General features: G+C 39.3%; 1 protein-coding gene across 1 annotated transcript; it reads left to right on the top strand.

Moving 5' to 3' along the window:
- Positions 1 to 1692: 1692 nt before the first annotated feature.
- ntsr1 (neurotensin receptor 1 (high affinity)) lies at positions 1693 to 20722 on the top strand. Its single transcript, XM_037245658.1, has 4 exons — positions 1693 to 2421; positions 15109 to 15310; positions 16768 to 16852; positions 20328 to 20722. Exons 1-4 carry the CDS (start codon positions 1750 to 1752, stop codon positions 20581 to 20583), a joined length of 1215 nt encoding a protein of 404 aa, XP_037101553.1. The 5' UTR covers positions 1693 to 1749; the 3' UTR covers positions 20584 to 20722.

The raw sequence follows: 20722 nt of genomic DNA, 5'->3' as shown, positions 1-20722 counted from the left end.
GGTTGTATGGAGAATTTGTCCCCCCTTTTTGTCACTGTAGAATAGACAGCTTGGGGGGGGGGTCAATTTAGTTGCATTTATCGTAAACATCAAGGGGAAAAGATCCAAGCCATCAGGTGCACAATTTAGAGAAGAAAGGAGGACAAACAAGTGAATGTTGCAGGTGGAAGGACAGTATGGCAAGCCATTTGTACGGCTTTGTGCATCATGATAGCAGTATGTTGTTATTTTTATGGCAGAAATTGTTGAGAACCTCTTATATTACCTTATAGCATCGTGCTTTATGACCCCTTGTATTGTCTCTTTTATTAGCCTCTCGCTAAGATGCTTGTTTGATTGCTTTAGATACTAGCTTTTCTATACTTTTTTGCACTTGACAAATAATAATGTGTAGTTAGTTTGTGTATGGAAAAAAATATGTGTTGGGGGCTGGTTTGAAATTGTCAATAATAAATTCACTTGTTATGTTTAGTATCCAAATTGTATTTGTAGAGGAGATCATTCATTTTCTTATGCTCACATATAGTAATATTGCAAATTATGTTCCCTTTTTTCCCACTTGTCCAATGCACAATTTGAGTTTGGTCCCTTTTCCTTTCTTCTTTGCAGTTTCAGTATATCTTTATTCACAATTCAGAATTTTTTTAAAAGAAAATTATGGCCAAATGCAGTGTGGGTTTTTTATCAGTGTGTGAGGAGGGAGGGCGTTTGGGAGTGGCGGTTTATCATAAAGGGAGGTTTGAGCAGAGTGCCATAGGGCTGCCACCTATACCGTATTGGCCCGAATATAAGACGACCCTGATTATAAGATGACCCCCTCTTTATCAAGACTCAAGTTTGAAAAAAGACTTTTTGAACACCAAAAGTAATTTTTATACAGAAAATAATTACAGTCCATCTGTAACAAATTATTATAATAATATATTTGAGAGAAAAAGCATGTTATTTTGCTTCATTCAAGTCATGCAAAAGCTGTCTATCACATCTTAATATCTGAACATTTAAATATGTAAACTAAATTGCAATCACATTTGTAAATGAATGGCTTCTGGTTTTTGAAATGTAAATAAACCAATCTACTGTGATAAATCAACAAAATTGCAATAACTGCATTAACCATCAAAGTAAAGTCTAACTGTAGTCTTAAAACAAATCTGAATAAGGAAAAACATTGCAATAAAATAATGCAAACTGCTACCGCTATTTTTATTTTTATTCTTCGTGACAAGGGTTCGCTTTGGCCTCGGGAGTTAAATTCAGCTTTCGCTTTGAAGATATCTGGGGTCATCTAGCGTTGTGAATGGGTATAATGTCTAGACCCCGAATGTAAGACGACCCCCACTTTTTCAGTCTTATTTCAATGCAAAAAACACTGTCTTATATTCGGGCCAATACGGTAGTTGCTCGCCACCACACAATCTTGTCACCTGCAGGCACATGGAGGGAAAAATTAATACAATGTTTAGGTGTGATTTGTTTTTTTGTTTGTTTGTTCTTGTTTTGTTTTGTTTTGTTTTGTTTTGTTTTCTTGGGGTGTTTTGCACCATGGATGAAATTTCACGTGGGAAAAAGACAGATGCAAATGAATTAGTTTTGCGTCACCACTGCAGTGCCCAATTGCATGGTGCACGCCTCCTGGTTGCGAAATATAAAAGCTGCGCTGCTCCTTGTCCTAACCATACTGGACTGCATCTCTCTCTGGTGCGCGTGTAAAACCTTCTCAGTATCAGAGTGTGTTTGCATGCCGACATGGATTTCAACTTAACGCACTCCGGGCGCGAGGCGCACGCGCACCGCCCCGGCGCACTGGTGCAGATACTTTTAGGAAATCACTCTCTCTTCTCCAACATCACCGCCGATCTCGACCCGGAAGAGAGGGAGGACTTGGAAGTGAACACGGACGTGTATTCTAAAGTGATCGTGACCATCATCTACTTGTTTCTGTTCGCCGTGGGTTCGCTGGGCAACTCCATCACTTTGTACACTCTCCTAAGCAAAAAGAGTCTGCAGAACTTGCAGAGCACCGTCCACTACCACCTGGCCAGTCTGGCCGTGTCCGACTTGTTCATCCTCGTCTTCTCCATGCCCATTGAGCTGTACAACTTCATCTGGTTTCACCATCCGTGGGTATTCGGGGACGCGGTGTGCCGTGGCTACTATTACCTGCGGGACAGTTGCTCGTACGCCACCGCCTTCAACATCGCCTCGTTGAGCGTGGAACGCTACATGGCCATCTGTCACCCGTTCAAAGCCAAGAGCATCATGTCCCGTAGCCGCACCAAGAAGCTGATCAGCGGCATGTGGCTCGCCTCCTTCGCGTTGGCCACGCCGATGCTCTTCATCATGGGCCAGGAGGCGCGCCAGGGTGAGAACATCTGCACCGCCACCGTGGCACCTGTCACCATGAAGACTGTACTCCAGGTGGGTTATGCAACCTGGCATTTTCATTATCTGGTGACATATGTTTCGCTGTCGTGTTTTTTCACTTGATGTTTTCATCTCACTTTGGTTATTTGACCACTAAGCAGGAGGAGCACTTAAGAACAAGATTTTTAATTTGCTTGTAAATATTATTTTAGCCATAAAAAGAATAATGAAGAGCATTCAAAAAGAATGCTTTGTGTTTGGTTTGCATGGTTTTCACCACAGATGAGACTACTTTTTGCTTCTACTCTTGACATTTGAAAACAAATTTCAGCAGGCTACTTAAAGTCCTTGGCAAAATTGGCCTGTTGCTTTTTTTCAACCTCAGTCGATGACAATGCAACAAAATGACTTTAAATTGAGAGTGAAGAGCTTGAGCGATTGAGACCTTGAGGACTTATAAGGCAGACAATAGAAGAACAATGACACTCGCAGATTGGGAGAAGCAAGAACCATGGTTCTTTTAAAAAAAAAAAAAAAAAGTTTTTTCTTATCGAAATCAAGAATGGTGCATTTATGAATGATTGTTGTCTACCAGCTAAAAAAACCTTGAGCTTCTGGTGTTCCAAAATTCTTTGTCATGTTCTGTGTTTTGTGGATTTCGGCATTGATTACATTTTAGTTTTGTTATGTTTTCCATCTGTTAGCTCATTATGTCATTGTCATGTATTTTGAGTGTACCCTAGTTTGCAATTTTGTGTCTGTTTTGGTGTGTCTTTGTTGATTCCTTGAGCCAACTGTTTAGTTGCCTTTTTTGTCCTTTTGAGATAAAAGTCTGGTTTTGAGTGGAATTCTGCCTTGTCTCTGCTTTTGGGCCCTGAACCATACACCCCCCCTTTAAACTCTCTGTCTAATCTGAAAAGACACATTTAACTATAAGGTGTATTTATTTCCCTCAGTAATTCTTGTTAGTGTTTGTTAGTTTAGCATTTTAAATACTTTTGCCACTTGTGGTTTTTACCACATTTGACAGAGTGCTCTTGGATTTATTTTTTATCTTAAAGGGACAGCGTGTCATGGTTTATTTGGTTTTGATTTAGACTTTGGTTCCATTTGTTCATTGTCATGTTTTCCTTGTGTTTCTGTTCTTCAATGTCTGTCTCGTCAAGTAATTGTTTCCACCTTTTTTGTCAGCCCCAGGTAGTGTTGGTGGTGTTTTTGGTGGTGTTGGTTGTTGTTGGTGGTGTTGGTTGTTGGTGGTGGTGTTGGTTGTTGGTGGTGGTGTTAGTGTTGTGTTGTTCCCGTCATGTCGTCCAGTTCCTATTCTGTTCTCTCCATGTTCAAGTCATGCTGTTTCCTTGCTCTTTGTATAGTTAATTTTACCCTGGTTATCTTGGACCTGTTGATTTTGGTTATTTGGTATTTTGGTACCTTGTTTTGCCTTCTGTTCCTTTACATTATATTATTCATTCCTGGTAATCTTGCCTCACTTCCCTGCACGTGTCCTCAATCCTGTGACCTGACGGTACATCTTTTTTTTTAATATATAAAACATGCTGTATCACATCACCATATGTTTTTTTTTTTAATGATGGGCCTAATAATAGCTAAATTATATTACGTTACAAAACAATGATTTGTGTACATGTCAGTCAAACGATAAATTCCCCTGTTCCTGGGACATGAAAACTAAACGCCACTGACTGTGGATCAGCCCTTGTATTTATTGTTTTTTTACACTTAATCCATATTGTCGTATATTTCCAATGCTCACTCAGCCGATCATTTGTAACAAGTTAGACCTCAAACCCCCGTTTCTAATTGACTTCAGAAGCGTGTATTGAACTTCAAGTTGTATAATCTTTTGAAGCGTTTGACTTTAGAGATGATAGAATTAAGCGACACGAAATCTGAAGCCATCCATTTTCTGCATGCACTGCTCTACAAAATCAATAAAACGCTACAAAGTATATTTCATACACCGTGTTGGCCTATATTCTAATTAATATGACAAACTGCTGATTCGTATTGTTCATGACAATGTTGAAGGCACCCAGTAGATTGCAAACCGCTGTCAAGGCTAAATTTATTCTTATTCAGATGATCATAGTGCCGCACACTTTTATAGATAGGCTCAGTTTTGCCCACCACCATTCATGAGTTAGTCATGGTGACATTAATTAAATGACCTTTTTGAAAAAAGCACCACAATGGCTCAATGTCAGAAGTGAATGAACTCGTGTCAGCCTACATTACACTTCATCCTTTATTCAGCAAAATCCGTAATGCCGTCACGTCTTCCCAGAGTTTTAGGAAATTCACTGGCGGCTTACCACCCATAACATGCAACATATTTCAAATGCTATATAAATGAAGCTCATAGAAATCAGTGTGAATGCATTGCATACACAGCATTTATCACTCCCCGACTGCAGAAGCTCTCTTTAAAGCAGAGCAAAGCAATATTTTACAAGGCCACTCTGTGTCCTTGACACATGTTGAACTTGTGTATTGGTCCAATTTACCTGTGATTATATCCAATGCACAAACTTGGTGTTGACTTGGTAGACCAACAAGATTGTGAGCAAGTAATGATGAGGTGACTTGTTCTGTGGGTGCTTTGTCACCCAGCTGGAGCCTTGCAATGAGGCCAGAGGGCTGGAGACGGAACATTAACTTGCAGGATTGCCGCCAAATGGTTTGTAGGGTTGAGCTTCATCAAGATTGTCTACTGCAGGTGTCCTACTCCAGTGGGGTTTTTTTTGTTCTGTTGTATCTGCTATTGCTGTTGTTTTCCTAAGCGTACTACTGGAAGGTAGGACACTGAACTTATAACTTTAAAAGTACAGTAGCAACTAACTGAATGTTTGTATCCGAAATCCTCCAGACAAGTACAATCAAAAGTCAAATGTCACTGAGGTTGCATAATTTGGAATTCAACAAACAATCTTGAGAATAATACGGTTTGTCGTACAAAATCTTGGAGTTCTAGCCAGATTGGGGAAAATCAACTGGATGATAATTGTTATTTCTAGACTTTTCCATTAGCAGGTTCTTAAAATGCGTTTGAGGCTTTTGGTGCTCGATGGGAGTTCTGAGAGTTTAATACTATCAGAGTCTGTGTGTTTCAATTCTAGCCAAGAATGGCACACCTCATTGTGCTGAATCCATTTGATGAGGTGCTATAATTGTTTTCATTCTCATTTTATGTACTTGTTTAGTTCACAGTACAGTGGTATTTTTTAGAAGCTGGAACGGAATAATAGCATTTCAGTTTATTTCAACTGGAATATTCATTTTACATATAGGTAAATTATCAGTTTGGTTACGGAACAAATTCAACACCAGATACCAGATTTCGTCCCATTGGAAAATCAAATGAAAAATGTGCACAGTAGTCATGCCTACTACACTGTTTGAATGACGATAGGGACTGTCAGAGACAGGCAAATGTATATATACCAAGCCTATTTTGCCGAAATAAACCTCACCATAAGGGTGATGACACGTTTTGAGACGCACATTAACTTCACAGCCACATCCAAAAAAGCTACAAGCTTTTTTCCACTGAAGCAACCTCGGTGTGAACTCACAACTGCTCACCACTCCACTGACGCAATAAACCAGCTAACAATTTTTTATCCTCTGATGCTTTTTATGAGGGCCATTGGCCTCAGCAAATAGGCAGGGGGGAGGCATTTTTGACCACGCAAGGATGTTTCATAAAATTGAAATGATCATCGATGTTATGTCCACAACTCTATATAATAAAATCTCTTCGGCTTTATTCCGGTCTGAGGACATTCGGGCAACTATGGTGGGAAGCAGGAAGTGATGAAATCATTGGAATAACTTTTTATTTTATTTTTTTAGAGTGAGAGAGGATGCTGTGTAAGCTGGTGTAAGCTTCCCAAACACTCCAAGCATGTTTTGTCAAGCTCAAGAGGTCAGAGAGGATTTGTGTGTTGGAAAATTTGAACTATTTGGGAGCGAGAATCCAGCGGGCAGTCTTTTATTGTGTACATTTCCAAAAATGTGTCATTCCCTCCATATGCGACGATTTCTTGGGTATTGGAGCTCCCTTTGTATGTCTTCATCTTTTCATGTTAGTGTCATGAAAATCCATAAGGTGTTTGATGTACTGTAGGGATTTCATTGACTCTGTATAAGACAAATGAACTGTACACTAAATAATGCAATATACACCAAATAAATCAACTTTGGACTCTTTACAGCTGTTGTCCTTTTTTTTTTTTTCCACTTTATTTTGAACAGAATAAGTAATAATTACAATGCAATATCAATTTGAGTATTTTTGGAGAGTCGTCGTCTTTATTAAAGTATTTTTTTTCTTTTTCTTTTTTAAGTAAATTAAATTAGGTGGGAGGAATTTAATTAAACAACCAAAAATGGTCTCGATTGGGTGCCTTTTAATATGTTTCCTTCACTAAAAACATTTCCCAGAAATTGGAAAGCGTAAACATAACTGGAGTAGGAAGGTTGCATGAGGACTAATAAAATGACTCTGCAAGAGTGTTTTTTTTTTTTTTTTTTTTTTTTTTTTTGCGAAAGGCTACAGGATGCTGAGAAAATTGAACTGAACTCAGTTAAGCCATTTCAACATTTTGTCACTGATGGTGTGCAGGTGGAGCAGGGTTGTTTCCCACTCAGTGACTGTCCGTGCCATTTAGTCTAATCTTGTGATTGACTCGCGACCAGTCTGGAATGTAGTCCACATTTCACTTGAAATCTGCTGGGATAAGCTACCAAATGAGCCTGAACAGCGATAGAATAGGGATAGATGATATTAACATATAGCCTGGAGTGTGTTTTGAGGACCGCTGCGTGCACTTAAAGGCCTGTCCACCTTCAGGCACTTTTGTCGTTATTGCACAGAGTGGACTCCTACTGTGTCTACACTTTCATTTTGTGCAAAAAAGATGAATTTCAATTGCAAAACAAATTCAGATATTGCTTGGATTGCATCCTAAAATGTCCATTTTGTTATTATTCACGGTTGAACATGTCAAGTGTGGACAAAATCCAATACAGTACCACAATATTATTTTTCAGTATGCAGTCATGTATTCCCCCCTTATTTCTCCTTTATTTCCTCACGTACACACATTCTCTGTTCTCTGCAAATTTCGGCACCTATTTTGTCATTTCTGTTGGCAAGCTGTTTTAGCATAAAAAATATGTGCAGTCAGCATTCTTTACCTTCCCTGTCAGGATTACCATTGCACATTTCTTTTATTATGAACATCTGTTCCTGTTTTGAAATAGATGCCTGTCAGCAACCCATCCCAAGTAAACAATCTAATTTATTAGTATGATTTATGCCTCTAACTGTACATGCCTTAATTGTCATTATTAGGTCCCATTTGTACAGTATTATGTTGGTATACACTCACTGAAGGCATTTAGATTTCAACTTGCACAATTTAATGATGAAAATGTCGTGTTTTAAATCTTTACCCTTCACACAGATAATAATGATCAGCTTTGATTGACAACAGAGGTATGGAATGGAATTTACTGTCGTTGCACATGCATGAGTAGACCGGATTCACTTAACAGTTACGACCCTTTCAAGAGGCATAAGAAACAATGACCAACAGAGGGAGACAGAACGGTAAAACCTGACGTCACCAAATTGTGCACGAATTTCTTTGATGGGGAAAAAACAAAACAAGGGAGAGTGGGGTAAACAAGTCAAATAGTCATGGAACAATATGCGTATATTTGTTGCATTGTTTACTACTTATGTCATCAAAACCTGAGAGCTGTTTCATATTTAGCTACATGTCAAAAGGATGTGTGTACGCCAGGATTAGGAGCATGCAGTTTCAAGCAAACCATCGGTTGCTAAAACTATACTGCTCTTAAGAGTGCCCGCTTTTCCACATCACATTCCTTGAAAGTTTCAATGACTTGTAATCTGTCTCTGACATTAAGCGATACGCCCCTTTTATCACCCATGAAAGCATCTCAATGCAGAGTTGCATAATTAGGTCAACAACCTAATTTCCACTTAGTGATGGTTTACTCTCAGCTCAGGTTGTAGACCCATGGTAACACGACAAGAGGTGTCAAATGCATGACCCAGCTCACAGGAGGAATAACGACTTGAGATATTCACTGCTTTCACCTGCTTCATGCCGTCTACACATTACACAGGTATTCCAAAAAAAAAGACCACACATTTAAAAGCCACTGCAGATGTTTCATTCATAACCACTTTGTAAATTTGATGCTGATATTTGATCACTCGTCCCACCAACAAGGACAACTGCCAGAATTCAAATTCTGAACACAATCAGAGATACTGGATGAATGCATGTTGAGTGTATAACCATCACAGTCACTTAAACAAATCGCCTTTGCAAACACTTGAGCTCTTTCTTTGTTGGTAGAGTATAAAGTAGTTGTTCAACATCATTCCTGACTGCATGATGTCCGGTTGCCTCGTGGGTGGTTATCCTTAACAGGAACCCAGCTAGATCTTGTCGGATCACAAACAAAACACTTGAATTCCCTCAAATTAATTTTATTGTTGCCAGAAGGAACCGTTTCAAAACCATGTGGATGTTACAATGGCTAATGAGGAAACACCAATGTCATTGCCATGGTAACCAAAGAGCATAAGAGGCAGGCAGAGATATTCTGAGCTCTTCTGGTGAATGTCCTCATATTTCATTCATAATTATGCACGCATCGACGCTCAGTCATTAATTAATTGAAACCATTAATAATAGTATGATTATTATCACCTTTATCATACGTTTTTAAAAGAATGGTCAGGGCAGGAAGAATGATTCACCGATCTTTGATCTCCCTATAGCCAACTTTACATCATCTGCCCAGGGAGAAAAAAAATGATGCAATGTCCTAGTGCATCTTTATCACCAGGGATGCTGATGCAAAGCACCTGAAAATCACCAATTAATCAAATTAATTTATACTATTATTATCGTGGAACAGTCACAAGGAATCCACCAATCTATTCCTAAAATCAGGAACAGTCCTAGAATTAACAAAGTCGCATCCAAACAGTACTGAGATCACTAAATGAAGGGAGATTGCTGGGGTTTAATTAGTGCTACTTACAAATGAAGTCATTTAGAAGAAAGGTGCGGCAAAATGCCATAACCATTTGTCCTACTCGAGCCCAATGTCATCATCTTTAATCGGTTGTTATCAAAGGTAAGCGCACTCACGCTAGATGCTGGTACCTGATTAAAATGACAAAAATGATTTCCAAGCAATAAATCAAATGCAAGTATCTCAAAAGGGCACAAGCTCCAAACAGACCAAAGAGACTTTTCATACAGTATGCCAACATATTTTATTTGAAAACATGACATTAATGAGGTTGACGATCCTGTTTACATTCTCCATTAGAAATCTCTAATTTGACATCATCTGTTGCATCCTCTGGCAGACCAACAAGGGCCAAATGCACTGATATGCGATTGCTTCTATATGTGACGTTCCATAATTGTCTGCGTGGAGCTTTTGTACAAGCAATGTCAAGTTGTGCAAATATTTGCATTACTCCCCACTAAAAGTGAGATCGATGTTTATTTAGATAAAAAGAACCAGGTCACGGCATTTATGAGAGCACGCTGCCGCAGGAAAAAATAAATAGGTCCTCTACTGGTAATAGCATGCAAAGACCCCCAGACAGGAAATTAGACCATTAAGCGATAAATCTTTTTTTGAATTTCTTCATTAAAAAGGGAGTTCAAGGTGTCTTTAGAATGATTAAGTGTTTAGGACATTTACAAACATTAACTTCTTGAAGGAAGGTGAAATCCCTAACGCAAAACACCAATTGGTTTCCCTGCACATCCATCGCCTTCACCATGCTAACCTGCTTTTTGCTTCTACAAATGCCCTTCACTGGCCCATCACGCACTTGACGCTTTCCATTTGTCCCTGTCTTGTCGCAAAGTTCGTTCAGATTCCTGAATCGCCCCCTTCAAAGCAAGCTCTTTTTGTGAGGAAATGAATCTCACAAGATTTGACCTCAAAAGCTACCAGAAAATCATGAACAGAACAAAAAATGCTGCTTTTGACAAGGATGTGCATTTGACATTATTTCCTTGATCAACAAACAATTCAATACAATTAGCTGTATTTTCAATGATAGAGGAATCAATTCTAATACACAAAGTCAAGATGTCCTGCTGTGCTCCAGTCTTCCTATGTGTCATTTCCAAGTTCTACTTGTGCTTTCGTGAGTCTTTGTGGGGTATTCTGTCTTCCTCACAAAAACATGCAGTTTGGTTCCGTGAAGTCTTAAAATTACCCGCATGTGTGAACGGCTGTTTATCTGAATGATCCCTTCAATTAGCTGCCAACCAGTCCAGGGTGGACATAATAATTACTTTAATTATAATGGTACAGTACAATTGCTGGTAACCTTGTTGGCGAAAGATGGCAAGGCAACTCCAATACCCGTAGGATAATTTTGGAATCATTTATGACAAAAGACCAAACCATAAGATGTACCAAAACGGCATACTTATGTGTGGTCCAGAACGTTAAAACATTTCAAGGTGCCTCTGGGAGCCATCTGCAAGTTAGTCTCCTAATGTGCTTTGTCATAGAAAAGCTTTAACATAACACTGAGACTAATGGATTCATTCCAAATATTATCCCAGTTGTCAGTGAGTGAACATGTACAACCGCTTCGCTTCATGGAGCAGCGATGTAGACGACTCTAAATTTTAATGTTTGTGACGGCAGGGTGAACAGGAAATCTTTTTCCTCAGCTGTGTGGTGACTTTCGATGCTTTTATATTCTGCCTTATCTTATGTAATTATTTTATACGCTGCATTTCAAACCACTACTGTAAAAGGCTTCATTGGAAGTGCAGCTTTTTCTTTCTCTACCTCCATTGGTGTCATTCATTAAGGTGAAACCATATAAATGAAATAAGAGTGTCCTGAGAGCCGCACGTTTTCAGCCATAACATGACTTATAATCCTCTTTTCAGACTAGAACTGCGGTTGAAACAGAGAAGGTCAGTTTAGGCTGCCTGAGTCTAAGCATTTGTTGTCTTTTATCACCTGCTCTGAGAAACACTTTGGGTTTGTGTTGATTTTGATAAATATGATACATGTTTGAGATGTTTCCCTCCTCCATCACACCAAATTGAGATGATCAGTTTGACACTTGTGATTTAGATTCTTCAAATAACCAAATAGGCATATTTGGGGAAAAATTAAAGATAGATTAAAGTTTGTAGACATTTACATCCCTTCAATTTCTATTGTATGTCACTCGTCTTGTTTGTAAATGAAAATACTATTTTGGAGAACATCATACAGAACTTATACACATGACATCAATCAAACATTAGAAATTTGGTGTTAAGTTGAGAAAATGTAAAATTTTGGAAACATGATAGTTTTTGATGAAACCTGCAACAACTCAATTTGTCAATTTGTTGTTGTTTTTTACGCCATTTAAATTGTTGGTGTTGAAAAAGCACAGATTAATTTTTAATATTCAGTAACATTCTTAAGATATCAAAACACAGATGTACTTTTTTATTGAAGAGTAACATGTCAGTCTCATCTTGAAGTTACACCATTGGATCACCAGGATGAGAATGGAAATTGTGCGCATTACCGAGCATCCGTACAATACAGAAAAATGTAAACATGTCGAACTGTGAAGACACTTAACATTTGTTGACACACTGAGGCACTTTGTCTCTGTGTCTTCACACATGTAAAATGTAACAGCTGTTGTGAAGGTCAGTATTACTAAATTTGCTCACAAATCCACTCATATTTTGCTCAAAATGCTTAACAGCACATTTAACAGAATAAAAAAAATAATAATCTGAAACTGTCTGTGTCAGCACCCAATTTCCCTGTGTTGCTACTCACACGATTCTGTCCATACGGACACACCTTAAAGACATGGAAGTGAGTTAATTCCCACCGAGCTTGCATGCGGCACCCTGGACCCCCTCGTGATAGTTGTCAGCCTGTGAAAGAAGAGTCGAGTGAGAGCAACATCCAAAGAAGGTGCGAATCGCTGTGATCAACACAGCATGTGGCGGTCGAGCAGGACTATTTGCCTCTGGTGGCTTATGTCTGTGCTTATGTTGCCAGTGTTTTTGTCATTTTCAAATATATACTGGATATATGTACCGTGGAGATTCAAGGCTTCCATATTAATAGGTCATTCGGACCCAATAGGTTCAAATCTAAATCAAGCTATGCAGAAGGTATCAGGAATGGAGAATGTCAAAAAAGACATGAGGATTAATTTCATGAGATGTACATGTCTTTGCAAAACACTCCGGTGTATATTGTAAGCAGTAGTGATGCTGAAGCTGGGTTAAAAACAAACCAATTTGAGACCAACCCTGTCAAATTGTTCCAACTTTTGAGTTCAGTCCAATTTTTAACTGAGATGTTTTAAGGGTCTAGTATTATCTTTCTTTGTTTTTCAGCCATTCCGTTTCAACATTGTTCTAAATTAGAATCTAACAATTTCTATACTTCAACTTACAGTTGTGACCGTCCTTTAGTTCAGTTGAGACAATGGTTTCAGGCTTCTGCACTTGAAGTCTACTAAAGATTTAGAGTTCAAATGAGTGGTTAGCACATCTGCTTCGCAGTTCAGTCCGGTGCCACCTCTCAACTCTAGCCTTCCTGTATAGAGTCTGAATGTTTTCTCTTTCTTCACCTGGGCGATCTCCCTCATTTGTTTGTTATGCTCAATAAATACTCTAAACTGTGCAGAGGTGTGAATGAATGTGAGTTGTTTGTTGTTTGGGTGGATGTGGGGAGAATGAGTGAGAGTGCACCCAAATTGAATCCTGGCTCAGACCTGGAATACTATATGGTGCATTTTCCCTTTTGCTGACTGCCACCTCGATCATAAAAGATTGAATGATGCATCTAATTCCAACCTGTCAAAAGTGAATGAGCAGAGACTGTTGGATTTTCTTTAGCTTTTTGAGTCTTTTTGCTACCCTTTCTCCAAACAAAGGAACATTCTCAACAATGTTGAGAAGAAAGAGATAAAAACGGAGTATCGTCACCCCGAGCCAAAACGTAACAATAATGATAAATATGATGGCAAGCTATGCCAGATGACAATATGTCCAGCCTCCCTTCACACCCATGTGAACAACATATATCGCACCAGCACTGACATTTCCAAACCATATTGTGGCAACAAAATCAGACCACTTACGAACCACGACTTTTGGTTCATTTGTAATGAGTAAATGCTCTTTTTTTTTTGCAAGCACGAATTACTCAACAGCAATGCGATCCAACATTGTAGCTCGGCTTTAAATGTACGTAACAGATTATTTTTCAGTTTTCGTTCATACAGTTAAATGACAACAATGTCGTTTCTAAAGCAACGTTTTCTTTGAAACCAGTTTTCTAATCATTATCAACACCTTTCGCCTTGTAGAATACAACTTTGACCAACAGCAGCGACATCAAAAATATCCTGGAGAACTAATCTCTAATTGGATCCTCCAAGTATCTATAGTAATTGGAAAAATCTCATTTAACATTGCATGCTCTTATCAGAGATGGAGGATGATAGAAGAGCCACTAGGGGTCAGCCGTAAATCTTCGGGGACAAGAATGTAAATTAGACAAATTGGGCCTGTGGCCTTAATCAACATGTTTGAAACCTGTGAAATTGGGAGGTTGTGAACGTGCAGCTCAACCTTGATTTTGCCTTGATTATTTTTTTTTTGCCTAAACGCCAGTGCCATTTGTCTGAGCCACTCAAGCACTATAACTCAAGTAACAGCAGGTCATTCGTTATTCTAAACCCCTACCGGTGCCACTGACTGTAAATATTCCTTTCCAACCTGAGGTTTCATCTCATTGTGACGCCAGCGTTTGTCTTGCTGCTTTGCCCGCAGCTTCCCCCCTTTCAGCTTCAATCAATCTTCCGCATCTTGGATTGAGAGAACCTTTCCATGGCAGCCTTCCTGTTCATTAAATCCATTAACATTTTTCATCCATGATTCCCTGTGGTCTCTGCCTGCATCAACATCCCTCCCTCGCTGCTCACATGCATTCTCCAGATTGGAACTGTAGGTGCAAGCTTAACCAAATATTTTTAATCTTTCTTATAATCTTCTAAGATCCTCACCCCAATCACGTGATTTGTAAAACTGATTTATCTTTGGCATGCTGTCTGCCAGCCGACACGTCCAACTTCCTCCATTTCCTCCACTATTGTCTTTATATCCTGTCCATCCTTTTCCCTTTCTGCCGTAGTAGTGTGTGTGAGGTATTTCATTGATTTTTGTCACAATGATTACATCTGTGCAATCTAATGGCATCCCATACATCAATGGTAATAACATTGAAGTGACACTTCCAGAGTGGTCTTCATTTCGAACACTGTGTGTGTATTGTTACACTTGTATCGCTACCAATCACAGCCACAACAGCATATTTTTTCACAAAGACTTGAATTCAGTGCATGGGTCAACAAAGTTCCCGCACCCACATTTTTTTCTGTTTAGTTCGATTTTTTGTTTGGTTTTCTTTTACATGCCTCTAGAAAAAAAAAAAAAAGTGAAGATGACAAAGGCGTACAAATCTAACAGTCAACGATAAACAAAATTTGACATTCAAGTTAATTTCGAGCTGAATTTTTTTGTGCCGATTCCAAATTGGCTCTCATCACTAAAATAGATGGTAACCTAACATGGTGATTGTTCTCCTTCTGAACAGGTGAATGCCTTCTTGTCCTTTGTGGTACCCATGGTGGCCATTTCGGCACTCAACGGAGTCATCGCCAATCAACTGTTGCGGATGTTCCACGAAGCCGAGCAAGACAACCGCGTCTGCATCATCGGCGGCAATCCCACCATGCTCAATGTCTCGGTGGAACCCAATCGGGCTCAGTCGCTTCGCCATGGAGTTCTCGTGCTTCGTAAGTCAACTCTGCCCTGCGCAACGTCAGCTTTGATAAACCACACTGCCACGCCTAGTTTTTTTATTTTTATTTTTTTTATTTTTTATTTTTTTTAACAAAACCTTCACGACCTTTTCCAGAAACACCCCAGACATTTTAACTACATAATGGATGTTAATTTCTGTGGAAATAAAAAGCAGGCGTCTTTTAATGCTGTCTGGTTTTAAATTCAGGTCTTCTGAGTCATTCTGAGGCATCCTAATTTATTTAGTTTTCATTAGAGTTGTACTGGAATGAAAAACATTTATAACAGTCTATTAAGACAGTTTATCTTAACTTTGAAAAGTGTCAAGACTTGGTGATCCTTACTTGAGTCTTACACTCTTTACTCTTTTCTCTAATGAACCTCCTACTTCCTATATTCCTTTTCCACCTCGAGTTGTGCACCCTTCTCTGTTTGAAATAAGTGTTAGAAAAGGAAGTGTGGGTGAATTTGATGACTGACTGTCGGTGTGAATTGGGAGAGGCTGAGCGTGAAGCAAAAGGCTGCAGATAAATGAGAGCAACCTCCCCCTGACTTAATGATGAAGGTCTGCCTTGAGGAGGCTGGAGAGACAATCCAGAGACATTTAAAATTCAGAGGTACCCTTTTGCATCATGAATTACATTTAAGGGGTCACCACACCCATCTGAGTTAGATAGATAGACAGACAGACAGACAGACAATCACACAGAAAGCGATTTTCTTCCCTTTATATTTCACAACCATGTGTTCCATTCAGTGATTCAAATCATTGATTTGTACTTAATGCCATGCAGCTCCTTCTTACTTAAGCTCATTTCACCCTTGCTGCCTATTTCATTTCTATTTATTTATTTTTAGATAGAGCTGCATTGATTTTCTACTCCAGCTACATTGAGTGGTGGCGGCATACGATTGTGGTAAATGTCAGTGAGATACAGGTTGACAAAGAAATGCTCAACGTGGACTACACAGACTAATGAAGTTCAGAATATTTCATATTTTTAAACACAAAATATCAACTTAAGTATCAGTCTGCTGTTGAGTGGTTGGATTGTTGCGTGTTTGTATAAATTCAGTTATCGACTACAAAAAAAAGGTCAGTCAAGCAATTTGATCACGCTTATTTGGTACCTTGGAAGCATTTGGTTTCATCTGTTCACAAGTTGCTTTTACATACTTACATATTTACTAACATGAAAATTCTAAAACACTGAAAAAACAAAAATGTTTGTTAGCTGCTTGGCATGATGTAAGAGGACAAACGTCATCTCAAGAGACAAAATGTTAATCCGTTCTAAAACTGCTGGATATTGTTTAGTGTCTTCAAATAAGAAAATAAAAATATTTTATAATATAATATTAAGATTTTGTTGAAGTGTTCTCTATGTTTTTGGTCAGATTTTCTGCCTTCCGTATTGTCTGATGTTTCTCATGCATTATTTCTGTTTAGGAGCGGTGGTCATAGCGTTTGTGGTCTGCTGGCTACCTTATCACGCCCGTCGCCTCATGTTCTGCTACGTTTCTGACTGGTCCGAGTGAGTGATGTATTTTTTTTCTCTCAAGCGTTGCATGCCTGAACATGACCGTTTATGTACACATACGTCAAGACGTGTTGGCTGTAGGCGCCTCTTGGAAGGTCATTAGTTGAGAGGAGCTGCCAATGAAAGGATTCATCTTGTTTATTGGATTACCTCCATTTAACATTCTGATCCTGGCTCTTGTTAAATGATTAGCATTTAGAAATCCCTCCTGCTACCTTTAAATTTGCAGGCGTCTTATATCTTTGGGGTCAATTTAGGTACAGCGAGTTTATGTGTAAAACTCTTTTGTTTGTTTGTTGTTGGTCTAGCATAGCAAACTGTCAAAAATAAGAATTACTTACCTGTAAGAAAAAGGATCTCTCTTTTGTTTTTTAATGCATTGATGGATAACTGGCAGCCCACGGCCTACAGTCTGGGCCTTGTTTTGGTAGACTGGCGTCCGTGTGCATATATATTGCATATATAGCAGTGGTCCCCAACCTTTTTTGCACCACGGACCGGTTACGTGTCAGAAATATTTTCGCGGACCGGCCTTTATATAAATAAATATATTTATATATTTATTATTTAAATATTTATATATATAAATAGGATGAAATAAAATGATACGACTGGCATAAAAACAAATATAAACCACATAAGAATAAAACGTTGAATTAGTGGGAGCACCGAGCTCTTTTCTCAGAAATGAGCCGTTCCCATCTAGGCGTAATCGGAGACAATGACACCCGAAGTGGTTAAGGTTTGTCTTTAAATGCAGGATGCTTGGTCTCCATGTGCCGAAGCAGGTTTGAAGGCTTCATTGCCTCGTTAGCTAGCCTTTCGCCACATATGCGGAGTGCACTTGGCGCGTCAGAGTCACCTGTGGCGATAAATCCATATTTTAGGTAGGACTCCAGAAATGTTCTTTTAAATGCAGCTTTCCTTTTCTTAGAAGTCGTAGCCTCTTCTCCTTCAGTGTCCTCATTGGACGTTTTTCCCTTTCTGAAGAAGCTTTCCAAACATCTCTGTTTCTTGCTCATTTTTGCTTGCCTCGCGGGCTTGACTGTGGTGACATGTCACGTGACCGAGACGAGCGCCCTGTGTCAAGAGTCCTTATTTTTCAGATGCACCTCCGGGAGAGATTCGCCAAATTTTTTATATTTTTCAAAATAAATTCTTACTCATTTTTGCTAGCTTTGCGGGCTCGACTGGGGAAACATGTCACGTGACCGGGACGAGCGTCTTAACCTGAATGAATTGATCGTCAATGAAAAGAAAAAAAAAAATTTTTTTATTTTTATTTTTTTTTCCTGTGCGGCTCCGCGGCCCGGTACCAAGTGACCCACGGACCGGTACCGGTCCGCGGCCCGGTGGTTGGGGACCACTGATATATAGTATATAAAAAGTGTGGTGTCCCTCAGGGTTCGATTTTGGGCCCAGTGCTTTTTAACTTTTGCTGATAGCCCTTTACTCGCTGAAAATCACAAGTCTATCATGTTTTGTTTTTGGGGGAGCCTTGGAGTGCAATGTCTGCTCCATATGAACCAGATCCAATTTTCATTAGTGAGTAATGACTTGCTAATGACAATTGGATCATAAATGTTGCTCTCTTGAAAGTCGCTTTCTCCTAATGAGGGCTCACACCTATCGGAGCTCATCCCTCTGAAGAGTGTTTAGCAATGTTTGCAGATAGTTTTGGTCTTGTATTGACTGTGAATGAGTAAATTTTGATTATTTTATATCATGAATCTTAATCCAGATTGCATTCATGTTTTTTGGACAGTGACAGAATGTAAAGAAAAACTGGAAAATCATTGAAACCCTGCACTGAGCTTTGTCTCGTTCAAATGCACAAATTAAGTGCACCGTCAAGTCTACTGCTGCCAAAGTATCAAAAGGCTTTTTTCTATCATGGCACCATTCATCAAAACACAGCCAGCTGTACTGCTGACGCTAACAGCAATTTTTCATCATCATTGACAACATGCTTAAGAATCAGCATTCCATTAATCACATTTCAAGTATAGTCGTAATTGTCAGCTCAAATTCTGTTCAAAGTTCTTCTAATGCTAGTGGTGCACAATCCAGAGAGTATAACTTCATAATGAAAAGGTCATGCTCTAAACAATCCCAGTTGTTCTTGTCTTATCCTCATTCTTCTTTAATGGTGCACCTGTATGCTAACGGACACACACATCATTGACTGTGTGCGCCCATGTACAAGACCCATGTCTCAGACCTCCATCTCTACGAAAAGAAGCGATCAATCAAGCCGACTCGAGTTATTGAGATGGTGTGTCATGTTCATAACATATCAATGTGTGCTGACCTATCCACTATATTGTGTTTATTGCCTGTGCACCACAGTGTCACATGGTTCCTCAATGCAGTCCCAATTTGAAGATGAGAGATAAAATTGTCCACATAAGATTTGCAACTATTTATTAAGGAGTCATTTTTTGTGTGCGGAAACCCCTGACTTTTATAAACACCTTATATCTTCTCTACTGCATCAACTTCTAGAGACAGAATTCCTAACTTCTCCATCTTCAATGAAGTCCTTATTGCCAGCGCTTAAGATATAAGATTTTTTTATATTGTTTTCATTTATAAAAAAACATTTTATGTTGATTTTTTTAAAGTATGAAAAGTGCTATACAAATAAAATGTATCTGATTTTAGTTAGCTGACAGGATATCTAACTATCTTTGTCTACTGTACTGAATGTATACAGTCATACTTCATTAAAAATGTGCTATCTTAACATTTTATAACTCTGTGTTCTGTTATCAGGCTACAATTACAGTTAAATTGCATGAGAAAATGAAATGTGTGGTGGAAAAAAAAACGAGACGGCCCACTTAAATCTAGGTGACTAATTGCAGGAAGCGCATGACGAGATTATTTTTAAAAGAACTGGTGTAGGTCATCTGAACTTATTCTGTCATGTATTGTTCGGAATAAATTAGACGGTGACGAATAGAATCAGCGAACCGGCAAAGAAGGAGCGCGAGCTCATGAAGTCAAAATGATGTGTTCATTGGCCATCTAGAGAATTAAAGGAAGTACACATGTTGGCACCCTTCCGTGAACAAAAAACATGAATACAATGATCACTAAAATCTTTGCCAATCATAACATCCATCCATCCATCCATCCATCTTCTGTACCGCTTAGTCCCCACGGGGGTCGCGGGCGTGCTGGAGCCTATCCCAGCCGTCATCGGGCAGCAGGCGGGGGACACCCTGAACCGGTTGCCAGCCAATCGCAGCCAATCATAACAGCCCATTAATTGTTAATCTTTGATACCACAACATTTGGAGGCTCGGAAACAAAGTGGACAGAGTTTGTTTGGTTGAGTGTTGAACAATATCTAATGAGATGACAGATTGTGTTATGATTTATTTCCAAGTAAAATAAAACCTGCTATGTGGAGGTTTTCCAGAAAGTGGCAATGACTCCAACTGTCTTTTCCAATTTCCCTCAGTAACCTGTATGACTTCTACCACTACTTCTACCTGCTGACCAACGTCCTCTTCTACGTCAGCTCTGCCATCAACCCCGTCCTCTACAATTTGGTTTCGGCTCCCTTCCGCCAGATTTTCCTCTCCACGCTGCACCACTTGTGCATGCCCTGTCGTCACTCCCCCAGGAGGCGCTCTGGCCCTATGACCCGCCACTCTCTCAGCATCTCCAGCAACCACACCCTCTCCACCAACATTATTAAGGAGACTGCCTATTGATTCCGTTGGACCATGCTGGAATACACAAAGCAGCAAACCTTCCATTACCATTACTAGTCCATCTCTGTCATGGATTCGGACACATTCCAGAACTCGAACCCTCATTGTGAAAAATTGTGAAATAAACCTCTGATGGCTT

This window comes from Syngnathus acus, chromosome 2 (genome assembly GCF_901709675.1).
Source record: "Syngnathus acus chromosome 2, fSynAcu1.2, whole genome shotgun sequence".
Classification (NCBI taxonomy): Eukaryota; Metazoa; Chordata; class Actinopteri; order Syngnathiformes; family Syngnathidae; genus Syngnathus; species Syngnathus acus.
This window is presented reverse-complemented; position numbering and strand designations above follow the sequence as displayed.